Source organism: Rhea americana, unplaced genomic scaffold (genome assembly GCF_003343005.1).
Source record: "Rhea americana isolate MKP2758 unplaced genomic scaffold, rheAme1 scaffold_334, whole genome shotgun sequence".
Taxonomy (NCBI): Eukaryota; Metazoa; Chordata; class Aves; order Rheiformes; family Rheidae; genus Rhea; species Rhea americana.
Genome location: NW_028186462.1, coordinates 350,096 through 375,315, shown reverse-complemented (window position 1 = coordinate 375,315; position 25,220 = coordinate 350,096). Strand labels below are relative to the sequence as shown.

The window sequence follows — 25,220 nt, the reverse complement described above, 5'->3', positions numbered from 1 at the left end:
AAAAAAAAAAAAAAAAAAAAAAAACAGTGACTTGGTTCTCTGGCATCTACCATAGTGGTCTTGAATTGTTTATCATCCCAGTTATCGTCCTTATTTCTCTCCTGCTTCCAGAGGCAGCTCCGTGCTTAATCCCTTGTCTTCCCCTACAGCACTTAACTGGTAGACTTTTCACTGAACACAAATTCAGCTGCAGCTCAGTTCTTAAAGATGTCTCAACTCTTTTAGCATGTTGCAGCACAAATCAACTGCTCAGTTGTTTTTTTCTAGCAAACATTGCTGCCTGCCAGTTTTTTTGCATCCTTCCATTGGTTCCTTCTCTTTGAAGCTTCAAGTAGCTAAGGAGCATATATACGGTTCTGAGGCTCTCCATGGCCTTACCTGTGGTTTCTTGTGAGAAGATACTTGACTCTGTCCCCTAATTGGGCCACAGTGTGGTACCAGTCTTCTTGTTCATCTGCTTTTGCCATGACTACAAGAGGTTTCCAGTAATTGTAAACTATTTTAGATTTCTCCTTTTACCTAGAAAGCTTTTTCTGCTCATGACATTCACAGAAACATCTCAGTTTGGGTGACTAGTGTGCTGAGGCAGTTATTACCATACTATTCTTCTTTAGGTTGTTCAGCTTTGATTGCTCTTAGACTCTTGCCTCATGATGTATGGAATAAGGAGAAGGGGCAATCCTTTATCTGTAGAGCATCCAACACAACAAGGTCCATAATCAGCAACTGTAGCATTAAAGAGTCCTAGCAGTACATTACCTACATCATTTGTTTTTGTCTAAGTAACATAGCAAATCATAGCAATCTGGAATGAGATACCAAATTATAAAACTTGCTTTCTAATTTGCTCAGTGGACTGGTGGTGTAGCAGTGGTGACAGACCACTGTTTGAGAAGGAAATTTGTAATTTTTCATTTGGGAATGGAGGGCAACAGTTAGGAGAGGTCAGCTGTATTTGCTAGATAGATGGTGTGGTCTTGAGTTTTGTGGTTTTCTGAAAAAGCAATGGAAGAAACTCAGGATTAAGCAGGTGTCCTAGACCGGTTGAGGTTCTAGTTATAGTGAGACCAGTCCACTCCTTTTTGCTTTTGGAAATTTTTTTCACTGAGTCTGGGAATGAATGGCTGTGTTGTCTTCATTATCTATTTTATATTGGGGGGAGGAGCGGAAGGTTCCATGTGGTTTGTGTTTATTGATTCAGGTCAGCAACAGGAGTTTCTAAATGTACCAGGACAAGAGCTCTCTTGTGGAGGGTTTGAATATGAAAGGGTGCAAATGTGTAAAGACCAGATGTCCCTTAACAGCTTGTGTCTAAGCTTCCTAGTAGAAGAAAACAATGCATTTTAAGTGAGAACACTCACAAACGTGTGGGAAGTTAATCTGAAGATATGTCTTCTCCAAGCAAGTAGCACTGTCTGACTGGTAAACATGAAGCATACTTGCATGTGAAGTTTATTAGAAGAACCAGGAACTGGCTTTTTGGTCTGGCTGTCATCTTAAGATCTCTGAAGACAGGGTAGGAAAGGCAGTCTGTAAAGGGAAGCAGAATTGAGGACCAGAGTCAGCTATAAAGCCTTTCTCATGTATGCTGTTGATACTGCCTACTAATGAAGATGTAGGTTATAGCAAAAAGCATTTTTTTTGTCTGTTTAAATAATATAAATCATTTGGAAATATGTATGTTTGTTCTTTAAGTTGTCAGTTTGAGGGGAAAGGCTTTTTTTTTCCTCTTTCTTTTTTTTTCTTTCCCCTAAAGTTACAAGAAAGCTGATGTAGGAACCTTGTTAGCTGCTTTGCCTCAGAAGCTGCTGAAAGTGATCCACCTTGGCCATTTTAACCCTATGGGATAAGCCGATGCCTAGAGAAGCTGCGATAAAGATCTAATCCATACAGACGTTTTATTCTCTCCTCTCTCTAAGATGCATTTAAAACACTTGGTTATCTTATGGCAGGCATTGGTAGATATACTTACTTGCTAGCTCTTCACCATTGCATACAAGTTTTAGTTCATCAAAGAGCATAAAAGAGACTGACAAAATAACAAAACTAGTGGGACAATAACAAAATGAGAAAGGAAAGTCTTTGGGGTTATTGCTGTGTTTAGAACAGCTGGTTAAAAGTTCAGCATAGCTAAAATCCATTACTTTTTGTCCACCTATTGCTCTGTCCACACTTAATATCTGTATTGTAAGGTTTTCTTTATAAGTAAGGATTTATTTAATCTATGAAAGGGAGCTGTTCTTTAAAGTATGCTGGGGCAGCGTATTAGGGAATCTTTTTTGAATTATAGGAGGACGTATTAAGTGTATTTTAGAATATAAAAACTGAAAATTGCAGGTCTATGCTTTCTTCTTTTCCTCCCAAAATGGTAAGCAAGTGAAACATATGCATCCAAAACTAGATTGGAATACTGATTCTTTTAATGAGACTCCCCCCCCCATTTTTTTCACGGATATCTTGTTTAGTTAGTTTAAATCTTGCATGTACCATATTGAGCAGCACCTAGCCTCTTCTCTCCAAGTTAAGCCTGTTGAAACAGGTGGTTTTGTAGACTGCTGGGGCATGGTTGGCAAATTTAAGTTAGTGCAGAGTTTGGGTACATCTCAGGAAGAGGTTTCTACAACAGAAATTCTGCCAGCAGTCTCATTTTTCTGAAGAGATTGAACTTGGAGGCATTTGGTCGGCAGAAGAATATGCAGACTTAAGTAGAAGTGTCTGGGCTGTGTTTAATTTGCCAAAATGACCGCTTTAATTTTACCCAGAAATATTATAACAGTCCAGGGCAGATTATGAAAGACAATAAAATCTCTTGACACAAAGGGCCATTAAGGATATGGAAAGTTGTTTTATACTTGCTGAAAGCCTTTGCATTGATTTATTGCAAAGTTACAAGTAGAATGTGTTACGGTGATAGATATATGGACTGTCAGAGGCATAGAATATGGCATGTATGTCTGTGTTAGTGGAAACAATTGATCTTTTTATATGGCATAGCTGGAAAAAGAGTGGTACTAATAATATGCAAGATTGATACTATCTTAAAATTCAAGTAGTGAAATAGCAGGTAGATACCTTTTGTCAAAAATTATATATATATATATTTTTATATATATATATAAAATATTTTATGTATACAGGGGTGTGTATGTGTGTGTGTGTATATATATATATATACACACACAAACATACAGTTTATGTATAATTGCTTGCCACATCTTCCAGTTGTTTCCTCTGATGTAATCCATTTATTTTGGATCTTTTACTGTCTGCCTCTTTCTGGCCCAGTTTTCTCCTTGCACTGGCTTACAAGGCATTGAATAGAACTGATGCCACAATGTGATACTTAATCTTCAGTCTATATGTTGTTCCTTGTGTAGGAAATACATATGTTTTATTTCTTACTCGTAGCATAGGGCGTTATTCACACAACTTAAACCACATTTTTCAGAATGTTTATCATGTTTGAAGCTTACCAAACTCTTTCTGGGTAGAACTTAATGCTTTTTCTGCTGCTTATATCTCTTTCTGTCAGTCTACTTGAAAATGAGGTAGAATTCAGTAGAGAGAGATATTTCTGTATTATAATTGCATTTTTTTCTATATTTTCATCTAGCTTTGTAGACCTCTAACAGCTTGAATAAATTATAGCACAATTTTTAATGTTCAGCAAAACTAAGTGGGTCTACCTCCGCTATCCAATGGGAAAAACTAAGCTAGAACTCTTGCTCTGTTTTATTCTGTGTCACGTTGCTTTGAGCAAATTGTCTGTTTTGGTAGATTGTTTGGTTTTTTTTCACTAAAACAAAGTAACATGCTTCTCAATAATACAAAAGTATTTGTTAGTGTTAGAGTCACAGAATGGGTAAGGTTGGAAGGGACTTCTGGAGATCATCTAGTCCAACCCCTCTGCTCAAGCAGGCTCACCTAGAGCATGTTAGGCACTTGTTAATTTACCCTTAGCTTTATTTTGGTGTGAGTTTGCCTTAGACTTCAACTAGTTTTTGTTCCCTGTGCTGGAATTTCAGTTTTCTCCTGTAGTCTTGCCACACACTGAAGTTAAATATCGTTTAAGGTTTCCCCTGGGAGTTAGGCTAGTGAAGGTGTCTTTGTGCTCTAGAACATGAAGGTGTGCCTTAGGAAATTTTTTATTCTGTCTTTTTCTTTCTGCTTTTTGGCGTTTCTACTGTGCCTGCTATTTCCATATCCATTACCTAGTTTCCTTAAGGTCACTGTATGTTTCTTATTTTCTTATTTGTAAGTATGTGAAACACAGAGTATGTTCTGTGTAACTGCTGTGCTATGCGGTTTAGCTCTCTCCTTTTGATGTTACTGGGGTGGGGAAAGCTCCTCTTTACCACAACTTGTGAGAACAGCATAGTCATTCAGAACTCAGTTTTGTTTCTACATTTTCCTGTCAACTATTGACCACTGATGGCTTGTGACTATTTTTGAGTTGACTCATGTACCTTGAAGTGTTAATCCTATTATTATATGAATAAAAAAATTAAAGCACCTTATTCTATACTAAGTTGAAAACAGTTACTTTATGTTTACTCCATCTTTGCCAGTCACCTGGATGATGCTTTCTTGTTTGTTTTTTTTCCAAATATACAAATTGCATCATTAAAAATGCAAAATTACTTTTTATATGGAGGTCCCACATTTAGATACTGTTTTATTTGCAGTTTACTGGCGTCCTTAGTGTGAAAGATGCATTGAAAATTGCATATTTTCCGATGTTTGTTTCAGATTGGTGGTCAGCTGTATGAGGCCGGGACTCATTGCATTCTGAGGTCCTTAAAATCAGGAATTGGATTAGGACTTCTAGATGTTTTTAATGGAGCTGTGGAGCAAGCAGGCTGAGAGCTTGAACATACCCTGTGACAGAGAATATTTGCGTTGTACCCAATGAAAAATGTTAATGAACAGTAACGTCTTACAGTAACAGTAATCCTGTTAGGAAGAACTTCGTTAGGGCGAAAGTAGAAATTTTGTAATTGTAACTACAGAAATGCAGTTATTGTGCAGTTGTAATAAGACATTTGCTTCCATTAAAAATGGAAAATATGTAATGGGAACTGAGCAAATCCTTTGGAAATGATTTTCAGAAAGGTAGTCCTTTACTGCATATTGTAGTGCAAGAAGATTGGAGTGATTTTTTTTTTCAGCTCGTCTTCAGCATTTCTACGCAGGAGGCTTCTCCTGCGGGATGAAGCAGGCCAACTCCTGACTTTCTGGCAGAGGCAATGCTCTGACGTGCTTCTGCTTTCGTGCTTTCCGCCTTGCTCTCTGTTCATGCTTTCAGACCGTTGTTTCATAAAGGCTTTTTTCCCCCTCTGTGCTGTAGAAGTATTAACAGCTTAAATATGTAGGAAGTGGGAGGACAGACTGCTTCTGAATCCTATTAAGCGCTATGCTAAAAGAATCTAAATGCAGCCTTAGTAAGCTCAGTGTTTTTCTTCTCTGACCAGGAAGAAATAGTCAAAATTCCAGACGAATCATAGCCAGATGTTTGTGATTGCTCCATTTTGACGATCCTAAATATGGCAAATAAGCTGCCTTACAACTTATTTTTGTCTGACCTCAGAAGAGAAAGTTAGTAATTCAGTATTTGAAATGTGAAGTTATTATAGGGTTTAGAAAGAAAGTAATTGGAGCTTTGCTATTTACATACTGTTTCATTCTACTATTTTTTTTAAAACCTGTTATTTTGTGTTTAAGGACTTGATTTTTTTGATGCTATGTAGGAATGTGGTATTGGGTGGGGAAAAGTGAACCTGCAGCCATTTTATTGGTAGAGGTTTTTTTAAGGGAAGCTGTGAGCTTTATAAAAAACAACATGCTGCTTTATGCTTCTGTAGACAGTAGCTGTCACATTGGGTAGAAAGCAAATTGAGTTATAAACCGATGAAGGAGAGAAATCAAGATCTGAAGGTACCTATAAGAAAAGTCTATTAAAACCATTTCTCTTATGCACATAATATAACTTAAAACACAGAAACCATTTAGTAAAATAAAATCAACTCTCATCCCTGCCCTTGATATATAAATGTAGCAGATTGAGTTCTGAACTGTTTGTGTGGTTGTGGAGTAGTCTAACGAATGAAATCGTGTGCAGCTTTAAAAAAGAAAAACTTGTATGAGTTCAAAAGAATGAACTGAAAAACAGTGCGAGAGTTGCATTTATTTATTTTAACATAGACTTAGTATAAAGCTAAGCTCATTTTAAGCTTTTTTTTATTTATCAGGAGCATACTGGGAACTTCGGGCTAGCAATTACTCTGTCTGACTGAGACCTGATAAAATAAGCCAATGCATAACCTCGCAATCTTGACCTATGTGCAGGAGTGTAGTTCTTTTCAGTAATTCCTTTCAGGTGTCTTCCTAAGCAGCTAATATACTGTCTAATTAAATGTGTTTTATTTAAAAAAAACAAACTTGGGAAACTTGTAAAGAAAAAACTGTTACCCTTTGCTTTCTTACTAACTCTGCTAGTCGGGCATACTCAGTAATAAAGAAAGGAGCTGACAGTAGTTTCTGACGTTGTCATCTGCAGACTGCAGATGTTTGTTTCTTTTTCATAATTTAATGATGGGAGATGGTGAAAATTAGCTGAAATTTATGTCAGGCTATTCCACACACACACACAAAAAAAAGCCTTATTCCAAAAAGAATGCGATTGTCTGGGAGCCTTTCTTTGAGTGTGGGTAACATTCAGACTTAAGGGGGTTCTGGGATTTCCAGCATAGAGTGTACTTGAGGTATGGATTCTTCATCCACAATATATCGGGGCAGGGTGGGGGGGAGCAAAACGAAAAAACAACCTGCAATCAGCTGAAGACGGCTTCAAAAATAAATGCTGTGTGCTCAGCAACCGTAAATTTCCCTGAACTAATGTTAGTGCCTTTCTGAAGGCAGGGACTTGACACTGAACAAGGAAAGTGTCTGCTGATACCCTACTGCGTTTAGAGAAACACCTTTGTAGGTATTTATTTAAATAAACAGGATTGCAACAGCATACCTGTGTGTCTTCAGTTTCTCCTTTTTTAACATAACACATTCTTGGCAAGAGTTTATGTGAATGGAGAATCAGACTTAAAATGCGGATCATGTTGTTCTTTAGTAATCTCTTTTCTATTGTAGCATAATTTATGTTACTGTTTTGGCACAGTGATAATATTGTGCTTGGTTTTTGTGCCCCTGCTTCTGCATTTTTTTTCTTTTTTTTGAATGCCATCTTTATTGTGAAAGCTGCTGTTAAACCATCACTTAATATTAGAAGTTGTTTTTTTTCCCAGCTTTGAGATGGAAGATGAAGTATTTTGAGTGTAGCCAGCTACTAATGCTGCCTGACTACTACAGCAAGCTGTGAGAGGAAAACCTGTAAATGATTCAGAAAGGCAGCTAGTAAATTGGGCGAAGCTCATTTTCAGATGCACTTCCCTGGCTTGAGATTTGTGCTTGTATGTTTGACATCTCTGTTACTTAAGCTGCTTTTCTTTTCCTCCTCTGACCTACACTGACAGCATGTTGAGGCAAAGTGCTAGATGCAGTCTTAACACAAAATTACTGAGGTAAAATATTTGAAATAGTTTAAAAGAAAAGGGGAGAGGAAAAAAAAGACTTGATAGGTGGAGACTCCCTGTTAGAACTGTCCTACATGTAGCTTAACTGAAATCATTGAGGATTAAGGTCACTGTCCCTCTTAGTCTGCTTCCCCGGCAGATTGAGGCAGCTCCCTCAAAGCCAGAGGTGTAGGACATCTACTTGAAATGGGAAAGTTAGCAGAGCTTCAGTATTATCTAATCTGGTCTATAGGTATTTATTAACATATTGCCATGATATCAAAGCTCTGCTCAAAGTGCAGCGGGAGGCGGTGTTAGGACAGTCAGTACAATTTTGTTTTCCCACTAAAGAAGCTTATAGTGAAAAGATAATTTTGACCTTTCCTGCAGAATAAAATATCTAATTGGTGCAGAGCATTTATTACAGCCATCTTATCTCCTGAATGCTTTAAAATGTTTCCTTCCAGTAGGCTTCCCTCAGGCACCAGCCTTTTTCGACACCTTTTTGTATTGGTTGGAAGATCAGGAGTAAAGCCCGCGTGGGGCATCTTACTTCTTTGAAGATGGTCCCCTTTGATTGCATTTGAGGCATGGTAGGGAAGTATTGTGGAAAAGTCACTCTACCTGGGTGTGTGTTCTGTGTTTCACTATAGAAAGCTGCGATATCCGTGAAAAGTTCGAGTTGTCAGAGGAGCAGCCAGGTAGAGCTGACTCCTGAGGACCGTGTGTATCAGCATGGTCAGACTTGAACCTCAGTTACTGGTGTGTGAGCATGTTGCACACATTCATATTCTGGGTTTTGGTGAAGGCACAAGAAATGCAAAGTATCATCTGGAGTCTGATAATCCTTCACACTCGAAGCCTTGATCAAATCTTGCTGATGGGGTCATAGATGATGGATTTGAGGCGAAAGGAAAATTAATGGAAAAAAGGCTTGCAATTTTAGTAATCTTCTTGTTAGGAACAAAGGGTAGCAAAGCATTATCTCTATTTAAAATTATTTTATTGTGTGTGTGTATATATGAAGGTACTAGGTAAGTGCCTAGAGTACATACAGTTTAAATGCAGGAAATGGACAGCGATGTTAATGGCTGAATGTAGAAAAATGTAGTGGATTGCACAGATGCTATTACTAATAGCAAAGTTTGGCAGAAAAATCAAGATCATCAACCTCTTCACTTTTAGTTTCTTAGCTTGGACTCTACTGTTTTACAACCCCCAAAATAGGCGTTTGGGCATTCTGGTACAAAGCTTCATTTCTTGAAGTGGAAAAATGCTGATACACAGGCTTATTTTGAGAGAGGCTAATAACGACATACCGTCCATTTGACGGCGGCCCATTTTCACAGCCAGGCTCGTGTTTATGTCCTAGATTATTTTAGCCACTGAACTGTTTAAAGGCTTGAAATAGCGCACGTATTTGATGTTAACACACTGACGAGGCCGAGTCCTCCTAAGCGTGTGGTTACGTGTTTGAAGAAGGCTGCTAGTGTGGCATTGCCCTTTTGCAGTTTTTTGGCAAATTACTTGAAATAGCGTGTTTTCCAAAACGGCCATTAGCAGTACCATTTCCGCCGCTGTGATTTTTTCATTGCTGTGTGGATTCTGCCACACTGGAGCTTGCTGAAGTATTAGCAAGAATGAGTTTTGGTGGCAAATTGCCCACTGCTGAAGGAAGCTGATGAACAAAAACTCATTTTGTAGAGGTTTGACTTCAGATATCTGTCAGTGCATCTATAAGCTCTGTTAGGGAAGCAATACATAAAGCAAAACTATCCTAAAACTCTTTCCAATTATGCGTTGTATGATTTTTAATTTCTGTGACTTGTCTCGAACTACTTTTCATTGGGTAATATAGTGTCCTGCAGGAAGCAAGTAAGTGCATCTGGTTTCTTTTTTAGTAATGAAAGAGATTATGAATTTTTTTCCTTGGCTTTCAGTAACCTTTACATGGATCTTTGTGATTATGTTTAGCGCTTGGCAACTGCATTTTGATTAAATGCTTAATCATTCTGAAATTTTAATTTTTCTGAGCATACAAAGTGTCATATTTCTAGTGCTTTTCAAACTTATATAGGGACCAAAAAATGGTCCTATTTCCCTATGTGTACCTTTCCCAATTTTTTTCACATAATTCCCTCCCTCTTGGAGATCTTTTTCCACTGTCAACAAATTACTGTTTTTCTACTTCCAGGCATCCAGCAAGTCTAGGCACTCTGGAAAAGCATGTTTGTTGTGTAGAGCTGGTTCATTTGGCAGTGAAGCGCTTTAACGCTGCGTAAATGTTTAAATGATTGCATGTTTTAAAGCTAACCTTAATTAAATGAGCCAAAGGCTTGCACTTCTAGACTAATTTGTGTGGCTGTATATTCTGGGGAAAAAAAAAATCTCAAACCAAAATTTTTTCCTAAAATGCAGCATATTTTAAGTTATCTAAATTAACTGGCCAGTTTTTCTTTGGTCTTACTGTCTCCCTGTTTCAATGAGTGAGTTTTCAGTGCTATGTTAAAAATACTGTGACAGAAATTACTTTAAAAACAAGTTGGACTCGAGGCAAAATCGTGTACCGGCTGAATTTGTGAAGAGACCTCCATCTGCCCCGAGCGGTGGTGCTGTTTCCGAAGCACCACCGTTTTTACGACAGCGCGACCTCTTAGCGGATGTAAAACGAGAATTTTTGCGCTAACGCGGCGTCGGGCCGCAGCGCGGGTGTTTCTGGTGTTTGCAGGCTGATGCTTCCCTGTTTTGTCCGGCTGTCTTAAAAGCGTAACGCAACACGGAGACCGAGGGCGCGGGTAGCGATGTAGTTATGAAGATGGGAGGGCGTAAGAAAAATTGGGAAGACGTCAGCTTTCCTTTCCCTCCGCCGGACGGGAAGTATTAAGTCCTCTCCTCTCTCTTCTTCCCCCCCCCCCCCCCCCACCCCGTAATCTTCTGCACTGAGCTGTCTTTTAATGAGGCCGGAGGAGATGCTTCCCCCACCCCGAGAGGCCAAGAAATTCGGACGCTGCCAACGGGGAATTTCCAAGCCCGTGAGCAGCCAGAGCGCGTTCCCTTCGCGCTCAGCCGCGATCCCGCTGTGAAGATGGCTTGGTTTTACGTGCGTATAATTTTATGCCCCGCGTAAAGCAGGCTGATTTAAGTTTGCCTTAGTGGCAGCAGGTCAGTTATAAAGGCTGCTTAAAACAATCTGTGAGAGGCTGAAGAAGCAGGATGGAGGAGGGGGGCAAAAATCTGTGTTTAACCTGCGTTAGTCACTCAAAGCCACCCGTTAACATGGGTCGAAGCCGCAGTTTTAGCTGTCAAGCGGAAATATCGGAGCTCCTTCGCGTTCAACCCTCTTTTCGGACGAATTGCTTGGAGACGGCTTGAGAACAGAACGGCCAGAAGCATTAACTGAAGTGTTTCAAAACATCTGCTGTTGAGCTGAGCGACTTGAACTTTTGGAAATGGAGTGATAAGATTAACCTTCTTTAGAAGGGATCTGCTGGTGATTATTTTGGTTATCTTGGGCAAGTTCGCACTGGTGTAACTAGGCTAGAAAATTGGAAGGAGCTTTACAAATGCAGAGTGTGTGTGCACGCACTCTGGTTTATCTATTTATTTTTGCAGTTCTTCCAATCACAGTTGAAGATAATGAAGTATTGAAAAAGAGACCAGTCATTTTTATGTTCCCAGTCTGTGGATTAAAAGCTAGATATGTAAATCTTAAGATCTTCTTGGTTTAGCCTTAAAAATCTTGAGGCTAATGAATGGCATTCCTTGCTATCTTGTATTATTTCCTTTTTTTCCTAACAGATGTGGTTTAAATGTACACCATGTATTCGTAAATGTAGTTTTGTTTATACGTAGCATTAAGGATAGTTATTAATGGGGAGTTTTAAAGGTTTGATAAAATGACATTTGGACAGAGATCTAACAGATTTTAAAAGGGATGTAGATAAACAGAGCTATAAAATCACTGAAATGTTTGTATGTTTCTCGTTAAGAAAGGAAATAACTTTAGTGTAACTACTATATTTAGTTATCATTTCTTTAATATGCCAAAAATGAGAAATTGCTTTTTCCTTAGGAAAACTGCTGAAGTGTACCAAAAAGAAAAAAAAAACTATTTGAAGTATGAGGTTTTTATTTAAATCAATCCAGGTTACTTTTTATGCCCGAGAACCTTTTTTGCTGCCAGTGGTGCGCTCTGAGCTGCCCAGCTGCAGTGATGATGTAAAACAAACTTCTTCCTTTTATGCATGTGCTGTTTACTGGATGATTTGGTCTCCAAACAATCTCAAGTTTTTGTAGCACAAAATCCACAACACAAATCAAGCTGGCGCTTGCTGAAGTTTAGAAGCTAGTGATTTCTGCAGGTGTGGCTGCCTAAGAGTTTCCATTCTATACCCCTGTTTTATAACTTGCAATTTTTCCAAACTCTTGGCTTCTGGACTGAGTTTTTTTTTTCTTTATTATTTTTTTTTCCTCCGGTCTAACGGCTGCCAAAAGTGGATTTAGTTTTTGGAAAGTTTGAGCAAGGGCAGCTTGTCCATTTTAGATTACGAGGAGAATGTTCATTATAAAAAAAATACTAGTGATTTTCTTTAAAGTTAAAATATATGGAAGTAGAAAGTTAAAATCTTCTGGAATATGTGTTTACGGGTTACGGAGGAAAAATTGGTTTTGTTAATACTAAATTATGGTCTACTGAAAATCACATATTATGTGTTCCCAGTTTGTTTTTCTGTCTTGCTAAGCTAAAATGGTACGGCAAAGGGAGGATATGATGTATAAGCAGTAATATGTGCTACTAAGAAAACAGTAAATAGCAGTCAGGATTATAAAAACAAAAATACTGTGTTTCCAATTTTGATCTTATATTTTACTCCTTTGTCCTTAAAATTGCTAACATTAGATATGTTTATGTTCCTGACAGAGTTTTAAAAAAAGAATCTATAAAGAAACTTCAATTTAAAATGTGTGTTTCTATTGAAAAATAAATTCAAAGAGACAAAGCATAATTTCTAAGAATCTGAAAGATGTATTTTTCAAGAAGAGTACAGCATCTGGCTCTGTGCTGTGATTGAGGAAGCTGATGTACACGGCACCGATGATATTCTGCTCTTGACTTAGGTTGGGAGGTTGGGCTTTAAGAAGCACTTCATTTTTCTTTTCTTTTTTTTTTCCCCTTGGTCTGAAATTAAAAAAAAAAAAAAAATCTGACTGAATAAAGACAACAGTAGCTACCACCTTTCCATTTTTGATGATGAAGTGATTTTATGTAAAAGTTATGGAACTTTTACACTGCTATTAAAAAAGAAAAATCTGTTTAAGTCATGATGTGATGAACATTTGTTTAAATCACAATGAGTAAGGTTGGAAGGGACCTCTGGAGATCATCTAATCCAATCTCCCAAAGATTTCCTGGTGCTGGTTCCACAGGGGCTTGAATCCAGGCCTTTCAGCATGTAAAGCAGATGTGATGACCACTGCACTATCCCAATAAAGGTTGTCTGTAGGATGGCTTCATACAAGGAACTGATGTGCACAGAAGTCTACACATCAATTTACATTTCAGTGATTTGTTTTTGTCTTGTGATACTCCCCAAGGGAGAAGCAGCTGAATTTGATCATGGCAGAGGTATATCATGGAATCACAGAACGGTCAAGGTTGGAAGGGACTCTAGAGATCAGGTAGTCCAACCCTCTGCTCAAGCAGGGTCACCTAGAGCACATTGCACAGGGTTGCATCCAGGTGGGCCGTGAGTATCTCCAGAGAAGGAGACTCCACAACCTCTCTGGGCAACTTGCTCCAGTGCTCAGCTACTCTCACAGTAAAGAATTTTTTTCTTATATTCAGGTGGAACTTCCTGTGGTTCAGTTTGTGCCCATTGCCTCTTGTCCTGTCACATGGGACAACTGAAAAGAGTTTGTCCTCATCCCCTTGACACCCTCCCTTCAAGGACTTACAGACATTGATAAGATCCCCGCTCAGTCTTCTCTTCTCCAGGCTCAACAGGCCTAGCTCTCGCAGCTGTTCCTCATAGGGCAGATGCTCCAGCCCTCTGATCTAGATCTTAAATGGATAAAAAATTGCCATATGAAAGGCCACTCCATTTTTTACTTTAAAAGTTCATCCTTGCTAGGTACATCAGCAAAGCTGAATTCATCTAATACAGCCTCTGAATGAAATAATTTAGGTTACGCTGTAAGAAGTCTGTGTTGCCCATATTGGAGACTTTTCTTTACGTATCCAGATGCTGCATTAGTGTGAAAGTGAGATGTATTTACAATGTAAGTGTGTGCAGTTATGAGATGTTTTTATATGCATAAAAATTCCAAACTGCAAGTTTACTAGGCACCAATTTTGAATTGTCTCTAGGTTTCTAGAATACTGGAAAAATGTGGGAATGCGCTAGATTGTCCATGGCATTTCATGCACCTAGGGAAGCTTGATTTCTAAAACGTGGTCTAAATACTCAACTTCAAAAAAAAAAAAAAAAAAAATCTGTTGTACTGAACTGCCTTTTTATGACTTTTTAAAATAGTTACAATTAGAGCTAAGTCGCTAGGCATAGTTTCCTCTGGCTGTCTTTCCGTTTAATTTTTTACGCTGATTTTTGTGGAATGCTTCGGCATTAATTCAGTAATATCAGCAGTAGTCTTGGCAGCTTATGAGGAATAACTGAGAACTTCAGAATGGGAAGTATGCCATGTTATGAATTTGTATTGAAAATGGGACCTTTCTTATGTGCATGAATGGATCCATTTCTTGCCTGTTGTCCAAGTAACAGCCACAGTATAAGACCATACTTAAAAGGTTTTGCTTTGTGCTACTTTTATGCAGATTAAACAATGATAGGACGCTAACCACTGCAAAATCTTAACTTTCATTTTTGTGCGTTTCAAAACTTAAAGCATCTTTTCAGAAAGAATGGTCTTATATCTTGGAATATGTGCTAGAAATAGATAAATGTAACAATTTGAGGAATTAATTAGTGCCGGGAAATGTTTTCTCACCGTATTTGAGACATAGAATAATGAAAGAACTGCGTAGGTCTCTAGCTTTTGTGACCTGGTGAAAACCCATTTTCATTGGAACAGTGTTTAATATTCCTTTAAAATGTGACATTATTAATGTTGCTTTGCTTTTTGGTGGAAGTATTATGAAATAAAATTCAGTTCAGGATGCGATTTTTTTTTAACCTGTTAATCATTGTAAATGACAGCCAAAATTATACTTGGAAAGCTCAACGAAAATTATCTTATTTTACACATTTGGATAGTTCCTTTATAATTTGATGGAATACAATGTTTCCCCATACTTCTGTAGTGTTCTGCATGATTCTGAATAGTAAAACTTTGGGAATAAACGGATAAAGCTCTGTTTTGTCACCTGGCTGTATGGGGTATTGTACATTTGCAATGGGAGATAATCAGAAGAGGTAATTTTTTTTTGCCAAAATGACAAAAATACTTGTGCTAATATTTCATTGATCTTAAATTTTGGAGCAAGATCTCAATTACTGTGGGTGAAGCAGAAAAAGAGTGTGTTTTTACTTCTTTTTTGTCCGTGGTTTATATTTACCTTAATTCTTCAAGGCCAATGATTTGGCTTTTTAGATGTACTGAAGCTGACCCTCTTGTGGCCTGTGAGGCCAGGGTCTATAAACATTGATATGGTCCTGTCTTAAGATTCAGCCACAACACTAAAAGGCACAACTAGGTCTTGTAAAGAAAGGAAGCTCTTTGGATAAACTGGAGTCAGATTGCTTACAGCAACTGTCTGTGAAAACATATCAATCGCAGTTACTTTTCCAAACAATCTCAGAGAGAATCAGATAAAAGGTGGTCGGCATGGATTTCTAGAGATCTTGTCCTGTCTCCCTCTTGAAGCTGGATTGTTGCCACCACTAGATCAGGGCAGCCATGGCTTTATCCAGGCAAGTCTGGAAAGCATCAGCGATGGCAATCTTGTGGCCTCTTTGAGTAACCTGCTCAGTGCTGCGCTACCCTTTTGGGGAAGGGATGCTTCCTGACGCCCAACTTGATCTTCCAAGTGGCAACTCGTGGCTGTTGCCCCTTGCTATATCATTTGACACTTCCAAGAAGAGTTTGGCTCAGTCATCTACTAGTTGTAGGCAGTTATTAGAGCTCCCTTTAGTGTCTTCTTTGCAAACTGAACCTCCTAATTTCTCTTACTAGAGTATGTTCTTTAGGCCCTGAGCATCTTAGTTGGCCTCTACTGGTGGTTGAAACTAGAGTTACTTGTCGTTTCACAAATGCAAAATCAGAGACTTGGTGCTGCAGGACATTTTCTGGTCGATGAGGTCTAGAGATTAATAAATCTATCTGCAAAAGACAGGCTGAGCTGTTCCATCTTTGTAGGCAGAAGTATGAGGCTTGCCATGGCACTGCTGCATCCCCAGCAGATGTTGCTGACTGTAAAGGATTCCTTCTCAAATAGGTGGTGCTTGTGACCAATAGACATACAATAAAATAAATGCCTGCCTATCTCTATATATTTTTTAAGTCCTGCCATATTTAAAGATGTTTATTTTCTTCTGTTCCTATTTTAAGACTTATTTACAAGTGCAAAGCAAAAAACATATTTCACTTGAAAGTTAAAGCTTATTTTTCAAGATGTGTTTCTCCAGCAGCCTGTGAGCTCTGTGACAAGCAGCCTGTAAAAAGCATGAGAACATGTCTGTAGACAGAAGAGCAAGAGTATTATTTTCTGAATAACGTGCTTTACCCTTAGTTATATCGTTGTTTTTTCATTGTCATCTTGTAATAAACAAAAAAGACCTCCAAAACCACAGACTCTTTTGCAAGCAAAGATTTTTGGCTGATGTTCAATTGTGTGTTGTTACAAAGAAAATGCCCCTTTAAACAACACAGGACTTGTCGAGAAAAAGAGGTAAAACCACTTCTTGTCACTCTGTTTTTCTGTGTTGTGCCATCTCGCAGCCCCCTAGCTCTATATCGATTGAAGCAACCAAGAAATGGATCGTTTGGGGGTTTCTGGTACCAGTGGCCTGATTTAACGTGATACAAAGAAATTTTTTGAATGAATGGGATTTGTGCTCTGTGAATTCACTTCGCTGGCGTTTCAAACCCTCGATTGCCCTCGTTGGTAACCCTGCCTCTTGCAAGCACGAGAGATGGGCCGGCTTCGCGTCTCCAACCGCTGTACTTCCCTCCTGCGTTACTGCACTGAGCTGTGTCTGAATTGAAACTACCACCCAAGCTGTTTCTGATTCACAATACTGCGGAGTTGTCATACTACAGCTTATTAAATTGTTTGGAAGAGCTGTAGAGATACTGAGCTAAATCGTGCAGTTCTGAAAACACTAACAGTTAAAATTATCTTACCTTGATCTTTTTAGAAGCAACTGCTATTGAATTTTTAAGAATTTCAGTAATTCAGAATAAATGCACTATCTTTCTTTTTGAAAACCACCTTATTTTAACCTGAGATGGCCCACTCTGTGCTAGGTATTTTCTGCACATTTAATTAAATACTACCCGTCCTCTATAACAACAATACTTTCATACCTTTTAAAGTCACAATAGTACATCTTCTAAGAATCCGCAACAGAGCTATCTGTGCGTTCTGTTTTCATGGGAAAAGATAACATTTTAGAGTCTTCTGGATTTGTGGCTTTTCAGAAGGTTGAATGTGTTTTGCTGGAAAGCCTGGGCCAACCACAATTGTACTGGACGCTGTCACCATCGTTTCAGAATTGCTTCCCAGAACGTGTAGTGAAATCTGCCCCTGTAATCTGACTGCCGTCGCCGCGTTTTGAACAGAAGCATTAATGGAAACAAGCCAGAGGGAGAAAAATGAGGACTGTTTGGCCAGCAGATGTACAAAGAGAGAGGGCAGCGAGCTTCCATCTGTTGTTTGCGAGGGAATCGCCTGAGAAGTGGCAGCCCGGCGCAGCGCTGCCAAAATGAAAACAGGAGGCCTTCTCACATGCGTCCCTCCTCGTTCGCGGGTAGAGCATGCTGTTCCCTTTCTTGCAGAATGAATTGCCCAGTTAGTCTATCTCATCCTGCCAGGAATGTGTTTTAGATAAGTTCGTGCTGTATTTTCCCTTGTCAGCCCGAGGGGCTGCTAGGCTGGTCCGCTGACTTTGCTCAGCGAAGAGATTGCTTTTGCTAGTGGTCTTAGCATTTGGGGAGCAGCCGCGGAGAAAAGAGATGTGATGCGGGCTCTGCATGTGGGATGCGTAGTTGGTTGCACGGTCAAAAGTACCTTCAGGTAAGCAGAAGGTCTCTCGTAGATACTGGAAGAGAATCGCCTCGGTCAAAGGCAGGTTGTGGATTTCAGCGGCCGTGAAACTTTCTTCTTCTACAGCTACAACACAAGCTAGTCTTCCCTCCAGCTTTTGGGCGTTGCTGAAGCGGATGGCAAGGAACGTGAAAACTCCTTGAGCCACCTTCTGTGTGGTGTAGGTGCAGTGATGTCTGAGTTTGGAAACGGCATTTTTCTTGTGGCAGCTGCTACAGTCGTGCTGTAATACACACAGACAGCAAACTTGTATGTTTTAATAAGCAGACCTAAGCGGTGGTGGCTTGATGTGTTGTGAAAGTTTCTTGCTTTGTCCGGTATTGCCTTAGGCGCTTTCTGTGGTTCTGCGCCTGACTTGACTAAAGATTATGCAGACATTTAGGGAGGGCAGGGTTTTTTTTGGGGGGGGGGGAGGGCGAGCGGGTTCGTTGCAGATGATTTTGTGCAGAAAGCATGGTATTAGAGGAGGGATGTTCTGGTTCCCCCTGGTTTCTTTGGTGGAGAACTAGAGGCCTCTTGTGTATTCCTTAATTAACATATATGTTAATTACACTGGGTTTTCTTGAACATCATTGCAAGAGAAAAGTTTAGAGAGTTAACAGTCTTCAAAGACTTACTTCCTAGAGTCCAAGTTCTCGCTTTATCAACAGAGGCCTTGCTTGTGCTCCAGTAACAACCTTAGGTCCGTTGGTGTTGCTCCCTGGGAGCTGTGAACTTGGCTCCACCAAGTCCAGTTTGCAAAGGCCTCCTGTTTTCCTGGGGCACTGGTCAAGGGTTCGTACGTCAAGGATTCTAACTGAGCATCAGTAACTCTGTACTAGCTGCTGTTGTCCTTTTTCACTAATTTAGAGCGTCTGCGAATGTTTACAACTCTTTCCACAGCACAGAAAAGACCAGAGCCTAAATAAGATACTAGATTAGCTGTGCAGCTTTTTTGTCACGGGTTCAGAAGTGTTTCTTGTCTCCAGTACCTTCTACTGCACAGAGGAGCGCTCAGGAGGATCGGAAAGTGTAGTTTCCTGGTGGCTTGATATGAGCTATATTGCGTTTCAGCTGGGTCCAGCCCTGCCTCCAGCCACAATGTTCCCAACCCCTCGTTGCGCTCGTGTACTTGAACAGTGAGCTGGTTGAGGGAAGTAATCTGGGTAAAAAATAGTTGGGGGGGGGGGGGAGAAGGTACTAGTTTTTGGTTGGACCCATGTTGCTGCAGGGAAGGCGACGTGTGGCTGTGGGCTGTGAGAGCAGTGTTTTGGCAGCCTCTGCTTCCATCAGCTTAAGTGATGGGAGACCCACACCTTCCAACTACACAAGCAAATTATGCTAGTTTTTTGAAGGAACCACAAATAGTTTCTAGCTGATCCAGTTTGAGCTCATAGTTCACCATACTTTGAGCCAGAGGTTGAACTTAGATGACCTGAAGAGGCCCCTGGCTACTTGAATTAGTCTGGGAATGTGTGAAACTTGTTCATTTAGAGCCGTGCCCATGCATTGGATGTTTAGGTGTTGCAGTAACAAAGGTTGTCAATAATAACATGAAAAAATATGCCGTGTCTTACTACTTTACCATAAATTCTAACTCATTTTAATTACTTAATCTCACTCTATTTGTTTTTACTTTCTTAGTCAAAATGTTACGGACAAGCGTTACTGACAGAAGTTTACAAGCATCTGAATTTGATTGAATCAGACTATTTCGGAATTGAATTCCAGAACATCCAGTCATACTGGGTAGGTAAAACTTCCTGATGAATTCTTTATTAAAAGAAGTGTTTGGGAGAATGCAGTTGCTTGATTGTGAGAAGTTTTTTAAATCTGCTTGAGCCTCTTGTGGGATTATCTGTTTGATTATTGTAAATCTGCTTCACTCATCAGAACTATGACAACTAATAAGAGGAAGAGAATCAGATTCTACTTTTTGTTAGATCTCTAAAATGCATTAAAAAAACCCTATGTAGTTTCTGATGTTTCCGCTTTCAGGGACATGGATAAAATCCTCTTTCCCCGTGAGAATTAGCAATTCACAATGTAGTGTGCAGAGTGCTTATAAAATTATATTACATGTGTGCAGCATTTTCTTAGTGTTTGTATTTACTTCACCCTTCAGTTAATTTCTCCAAAGAATCATAATGAACCTCTCACAAATAAATATTCAGTCCAGGGAACATTTGGAATTACATTCTTTTTCATTCATTGATCTAGATAAATACTAATGTTTTGTAAATCTCTCAGTCTCTTACCCTGTACCTTACAAAGAGAACAGTGTTGCTTTCAAACTAAAATATTCCCCAAAGTCTTCATTATTTTTCTCTATTACTTTTTCTAGTGTTGGATCTCATGCAGAAAGTATTTAGAGACTCAGAACCTAGAGAATGCTAATGCATATTGCTTTTGAGCTGAGGAGCTACAGTGAAGCTTGCTCAGTTCCTGTTTCTTTTGCAAAGCTTCCAAAGTGTGTCTGTATCTAATAAGGTTGTTAAAATCTTTAGCTTTCAGACACAGTCACTATTAAGGACCAAGCTTAAGCCATCACTTTGTTACAATTAAAAAAAAAAGCATCCAAAGTATTTTGTTTTAGCATTTTGGATATTCATTTCACTAGAACGATAATAGTCTTTCTTTGAAAGCCTGTTCCTGAAAAGAGAATGAACCTGTGGGCAATGCATATGCAGTAAAACTCACTGTATGTCATTTCTGTAGGTAAGAGAGAGAGGCAAACTGTGGAAGGGGAAAATACTGGATTTTGTCATGTCCTCCAGACCTTCTGTAATTCTGTACTCTGGCTTTTGTGTACAGTATTGTGTTTTTGCATAGTTTCTATCTTACTGGCACTGATATGCTTTTGCAGTAATGACTCTTTTTCTGTCCATGTGAACTTTAAGCATTGATTAGTTGGGGGGGTCCATTTTGGTGTGTGATATATGTCAATTCAAGTAGATAAACATGTTTTTTTAAAAGGAAAGATTTGCTACATTGCTACAGTGAGAAAGAAATCCAAACTGATAAAAATCTGCTTTATTTGAATTTACTCTTGATGTCTTCATAATGCGTTCAAATATGATTGTCAATGGTAATTTTTTTTTCTTTAATTTCAGATTTGGCTGGAACCTTTGAAACCTGTTATTAAACAAGTACGGAGTAAGTAATTTAGTTTTACAAAAAGGAAGTTTTCCTCAATTTGCATCTGCTTTATGTGGATTACTTTCATAATTACTACTTGATTTACTGGTTTTGCTTCCTTGAAAATTGTACTTGGTAGGGGGTGATAGTGGTTCCTGTTTGGGCATGCATGCTTGATGTTTTTAATATGTAGTATATGGTGGGTGGAATGTGAAATTACTGAACATATGACTTGTCTGTGGTAAATATCTAGATTGGATCAGCAGGTGTTTAAGTGAAGCATGACATTTGCAGCGTATGAGCTTTTCAAAGTTGTCTTGTGATGGAAAGCAAAAGGAATATTCTGGCTTGCTGCATCCATTGCGCAGGAGCAGGCAACGTCTGCCGTCATGACCCTGTTTGAGAGGCGATATCCTTCCCGAAGGACTGTAAGAGCTAAACTTGCCTCGCCGTTTTTCTGTCTTGCCAGACAAAATTCAGCAATGGTTGACACTCACCGAGTTTTAAGGGATTGAGGTATTCCCAGCTCCTTCAGTGGCCACCAGCAGCTGCCTACGTTCTTAAGGAGAATTCAGAGAATTTTTTTTTTTTTTTTTTTTTTAGGAACACCTGAACTAGGGGCACGGAGCTAATGATCTCTCATTGCATGAGTAGCTGCAGCTTCAGAGTCCTCTTAACTGCAGCTGTGAAATTTCTTTCAACTCTGGCCAGTAGGATATTGCAGTGGTGGTGCTATCTTTGCCTTAGACTACTCTAAAGAATATTATAACGTGTGCTCTAAAGGCTAAAAATAGTTTGAAGGATAAGGTGTGCTAATTCTTCTAAAGTCTGAGGTTGAAAGATTAGCTTTTTTTTTTTTTCTTAGAACAGAGTTAAACTGTTTGCTCATTTTCTGCTACTGGTTGTAATGGCTTTGTGGAAGAAGAAGATCAGGAAGGTGTGGTGGATTTCTACTCCTTTCAAAATCTTAACTAGAAAAGGTTGAAAAGTAGTACTTGGAGGTGTCGCTTCATTACTCTTAGGCCTGAAATTGCTTTCCAAATGATAAGAAATCACCAGTTCTAGGTGGATGGTGGTGCAAGGTTTTTTAACTTTTATGGTCCTGGGTTTAACTTTTCCAGTCGCTCTTTCCTTAGGCACATTGCTGAGCCACCCATAAAAGCAGGCTTACGTAAGAGGTTATATAATACTTTCACTCTCCATTAGTCCACAGAAAACCCCATAATTGTCGGAGTGTCATCTTTATATACGCTCCGTGCGGTTTTCGGGGCGGGGGGGGGGGGGTATTTGCTTTTCCAATTTTCCATTTTTCCAGGGCTCTGTTTTGCAAGGAATTATCTCCTAGAGAGCAGACTTGATGGAACACAGAGAGGTCTGTGATGCAGCGGTGCAGCTCGATTACTCTTTCTGTATCCTGTTTTATACTATATAAATCGAGGAAACTTGGTTTTAGAGCGCACAGTGGTGGCCGCGTGTTCCCTGATGATACGTGTATTGTTCTCAAAGTCTGAGACTGTGGGGATATGCTAAAATTTGTGGCTGGTGCACTGTTTGGTAGTCTGCCATTCACATTATGTTGCTGCTGATGTCAAATGAATTCTTGAGAGATGTTCTTCAGCTGTTGCCTGTCACTGTTAAACTTTCTGAAATGATTTGTAAATTAGTGAAGTTTTTGGTAGCTTGGGAAAGAGTGCTTTTTTAATGCTAATGGAATCCCCTCCTGGCAGTCTGCTATTTTTAAAATTGAATTTGAGTTATGGTTGTAGAAAGGCTTTGAAGTGTCTGTACTTGCAAGTCAAATGTTAGTTGCAGAAATAGTAATTTAAGCTGTTTTTTAATTGGATCCAAAAGCTGACATAAGATTGCATATGAGCATCTTCCTAAGAAGAATCTTGACAGTACTGAGCCAGAAGTGGAGAAATAATTTAAGTATTGGTGATACGTACAGTTCAGAAGTAATGGATTAAGGAAGCTGCAATAATGGAAATATTTTTACCCCTGAAAATACAGCAATGTAACCCTGGCCAAATCTCCCTTGGCTTCAGTCTGGCCGTTCCCTAGCCGCAGCAGGGCTACCCTTCCTCCGTGCTTGTCTCCCCGGTTTAGACTCCTTTTGCTTCTCCCGTCGCCACCGCTGCCTTGCCTGCAGCGTAGAGGTGGGTGCACACACCTGCTTTGAAATGGCTGGCCTTTTTCCTGGTGGAATTATTCCAAACACATTTTTTTTCCTCCCAAAACTTTGAAAAAACATAAGCAGTGTAATTAAGTGCTTTTCATTTTATATGAAATGCCTTAAATTGAAACGTGCTTCATCCTCAGGTATGTGTGCAATGCTGCAGCCTGAGCACTAACATGTTTCAGTTGGCAGGTTTATTTTTTTCATGTGTTAAAACTGGAAAAGAAAATACGATTTGATGAGTTTGCTCGTGCTATTAAAAAATGCCTGAACTCGGCATCTGTGAAAGCTCTTTCCCTGTCCTCCTCTCTCTAATCAGTTTTGCTGAGGTCCTTGGGTTTTTGGGGGGGATGGAGGGGGGGAAAACGGACACAGCAGTTGGGGAATACTAGATGATATCATGGATGTTAAGTGAATACAGCTCAAACGCATGAGTGTATAGAGTTGATGGAGATTACTGTGTAATTGTATGTATACAGTTCTGAGTCTTTGACAGCATTATTATAAAGTCTAGATTGTTAAAATTTACATTCCAGCCAGTCTTAGCTAATGGTCTGTTTTAAGATACAGAAACCTTTTGTTTTGTTTGATGAGGGTTTTGTTATCAAATAACTTCATAAGGAATGCAGTCAGTTCTATTATAGAACTACTCCAGCATATTGAAGAAAGAGTTAAGGTTTATTGATCTAACAAGAGTTAAAATGTATGTTTACATGGTTTTACTTACTATATAAGCATCTCTGTGGACCCCAGTTTAATGTAATATTTATTAGGGCAGAAGTCTGATCTGCTGACACTGAATAAGACAAGGAACCACTTCAACTTAGAAAAGGATTTCCATGTTTTGATCCAAATTTTAATCATTATGTGTGTGTATTTTTGCTGAGACGGAGAATTTACAGGGAAGGATTTCATGCTTATGGCATTTCATTGCAACAAGGATTTAATTTAGACATCCGTGCCAAAGAATGACTTTGTATGTGGGCTTTCAGGGATATGGTATGCGGCTTTCAAGCGTGTTCAACATCAGTTTCATGTTGCTCCCAAGGATATAAACAGACAGTTTTCCACATCTACAGCCTCTAAATATATATCTTTGAGGAGTTTGTTCCAAATGTCTTGGGATTTTCAGGTGTTTTTTAAGACAATGAACTTTTCATCTTAGCAAATACTGTGAGCTCAAAACTTGGCAGTTTGTTTTAATGGCAGTGGTAATGTAGCAGACAGCCAGAATGCTTCAGGAGTTAGACTGATCCCTTTACCCTGTGTTTAGATGTCTAGGTTTGTGTTAAAAGCTTATTCCAAATTCTGGGAAAGCGGCAGAATTCCTCCTTAATGAGTCTGTTCTGGACGAAAGAGCCCCCCCCCCCCAAGTTCTGCCTCCACATGGACTTTCTAGCAAGACTGATCCTCACAAATAAATGTGAAAATGTCCAAATTGCACTTTAGAGCAGATGAAAATGTCTGTCTTGACTTTAATTTTGGACTGCGTTTAGAGCCAGATGTTCAGCTTCCTAATAGGCACCCAATTTTGAGATGGTGTTTGAGTTCGTTCTTGGAGGTGTTGCCACTTTATGTAGTGCTGTGCTTACCATACCTACACAAGTAATTTTTCCTATTTGCCCCCTCCTCCTCAAATTTGGCTGCTTACAATAAATTCTGCATCTAGCTTAGGACGAGGTCCAGCGTTTCTTTATGCTATGCTAAAAGCCCTTTCCTATTAGAAGGGGACATGTTCATGTACTGAATGGAGGAAGTACACGATTTAAAAAAAAAAAAAAAGGAAGAAAGAAAAGTTGTGATACAAAAATGTCATAAAAGCAAATATGCAGTATAACGTTTTTAAGTTTTAGTATTACATTATTGTCATTTGATTTAAGTGGCATTCAGAACTTGCTCAAAACTGCTGTCATAAGACTATTTCCTGGCAGAATTGTGTCACTAACACGCACATCTGGTCTTACTTTTGTGGAGGTGTTCCAAAGGCTTGGAGTATTTTCAGAAAATTGGTGTTTATGTATATATTTTTTTAACCTGGATCACTAAAAACACTGCTTTTCCTTGTGAGATGCATCTCAAA

General features: G+C 39.1%; 1 protein-coding gene across 4 annotated transcripts in view; it reads left to right on the top strand.

Moving 5' to 3' along the window:
• The window catches only part of FARP2 (FERM, ARH/RhoGEF and pleckstrin domain protein 2), an 89,399-nt gene that overhangs the window by 6,894 nt on the left and 57,285 nt on the right, over positions 1–25,220 (top strand). For all 4 annotated transcript variants that reach the window (XM_085311158.1, XM_085311157.1, XM_085311160.1 and 1 more), the window contains exons 3-4: positions 19,471–19,575; positions 20,940–20,982. In XM_085311158.1, the coding sequence (XP_085167284.1) occupies positions 19,471–19,575; positions 20,940–20,982 (148 nt within the window). The remainder of the gene's footprint in view (positions 1–19,470; positions 19,576–20,939; positions 20,983–25,220) is intronic.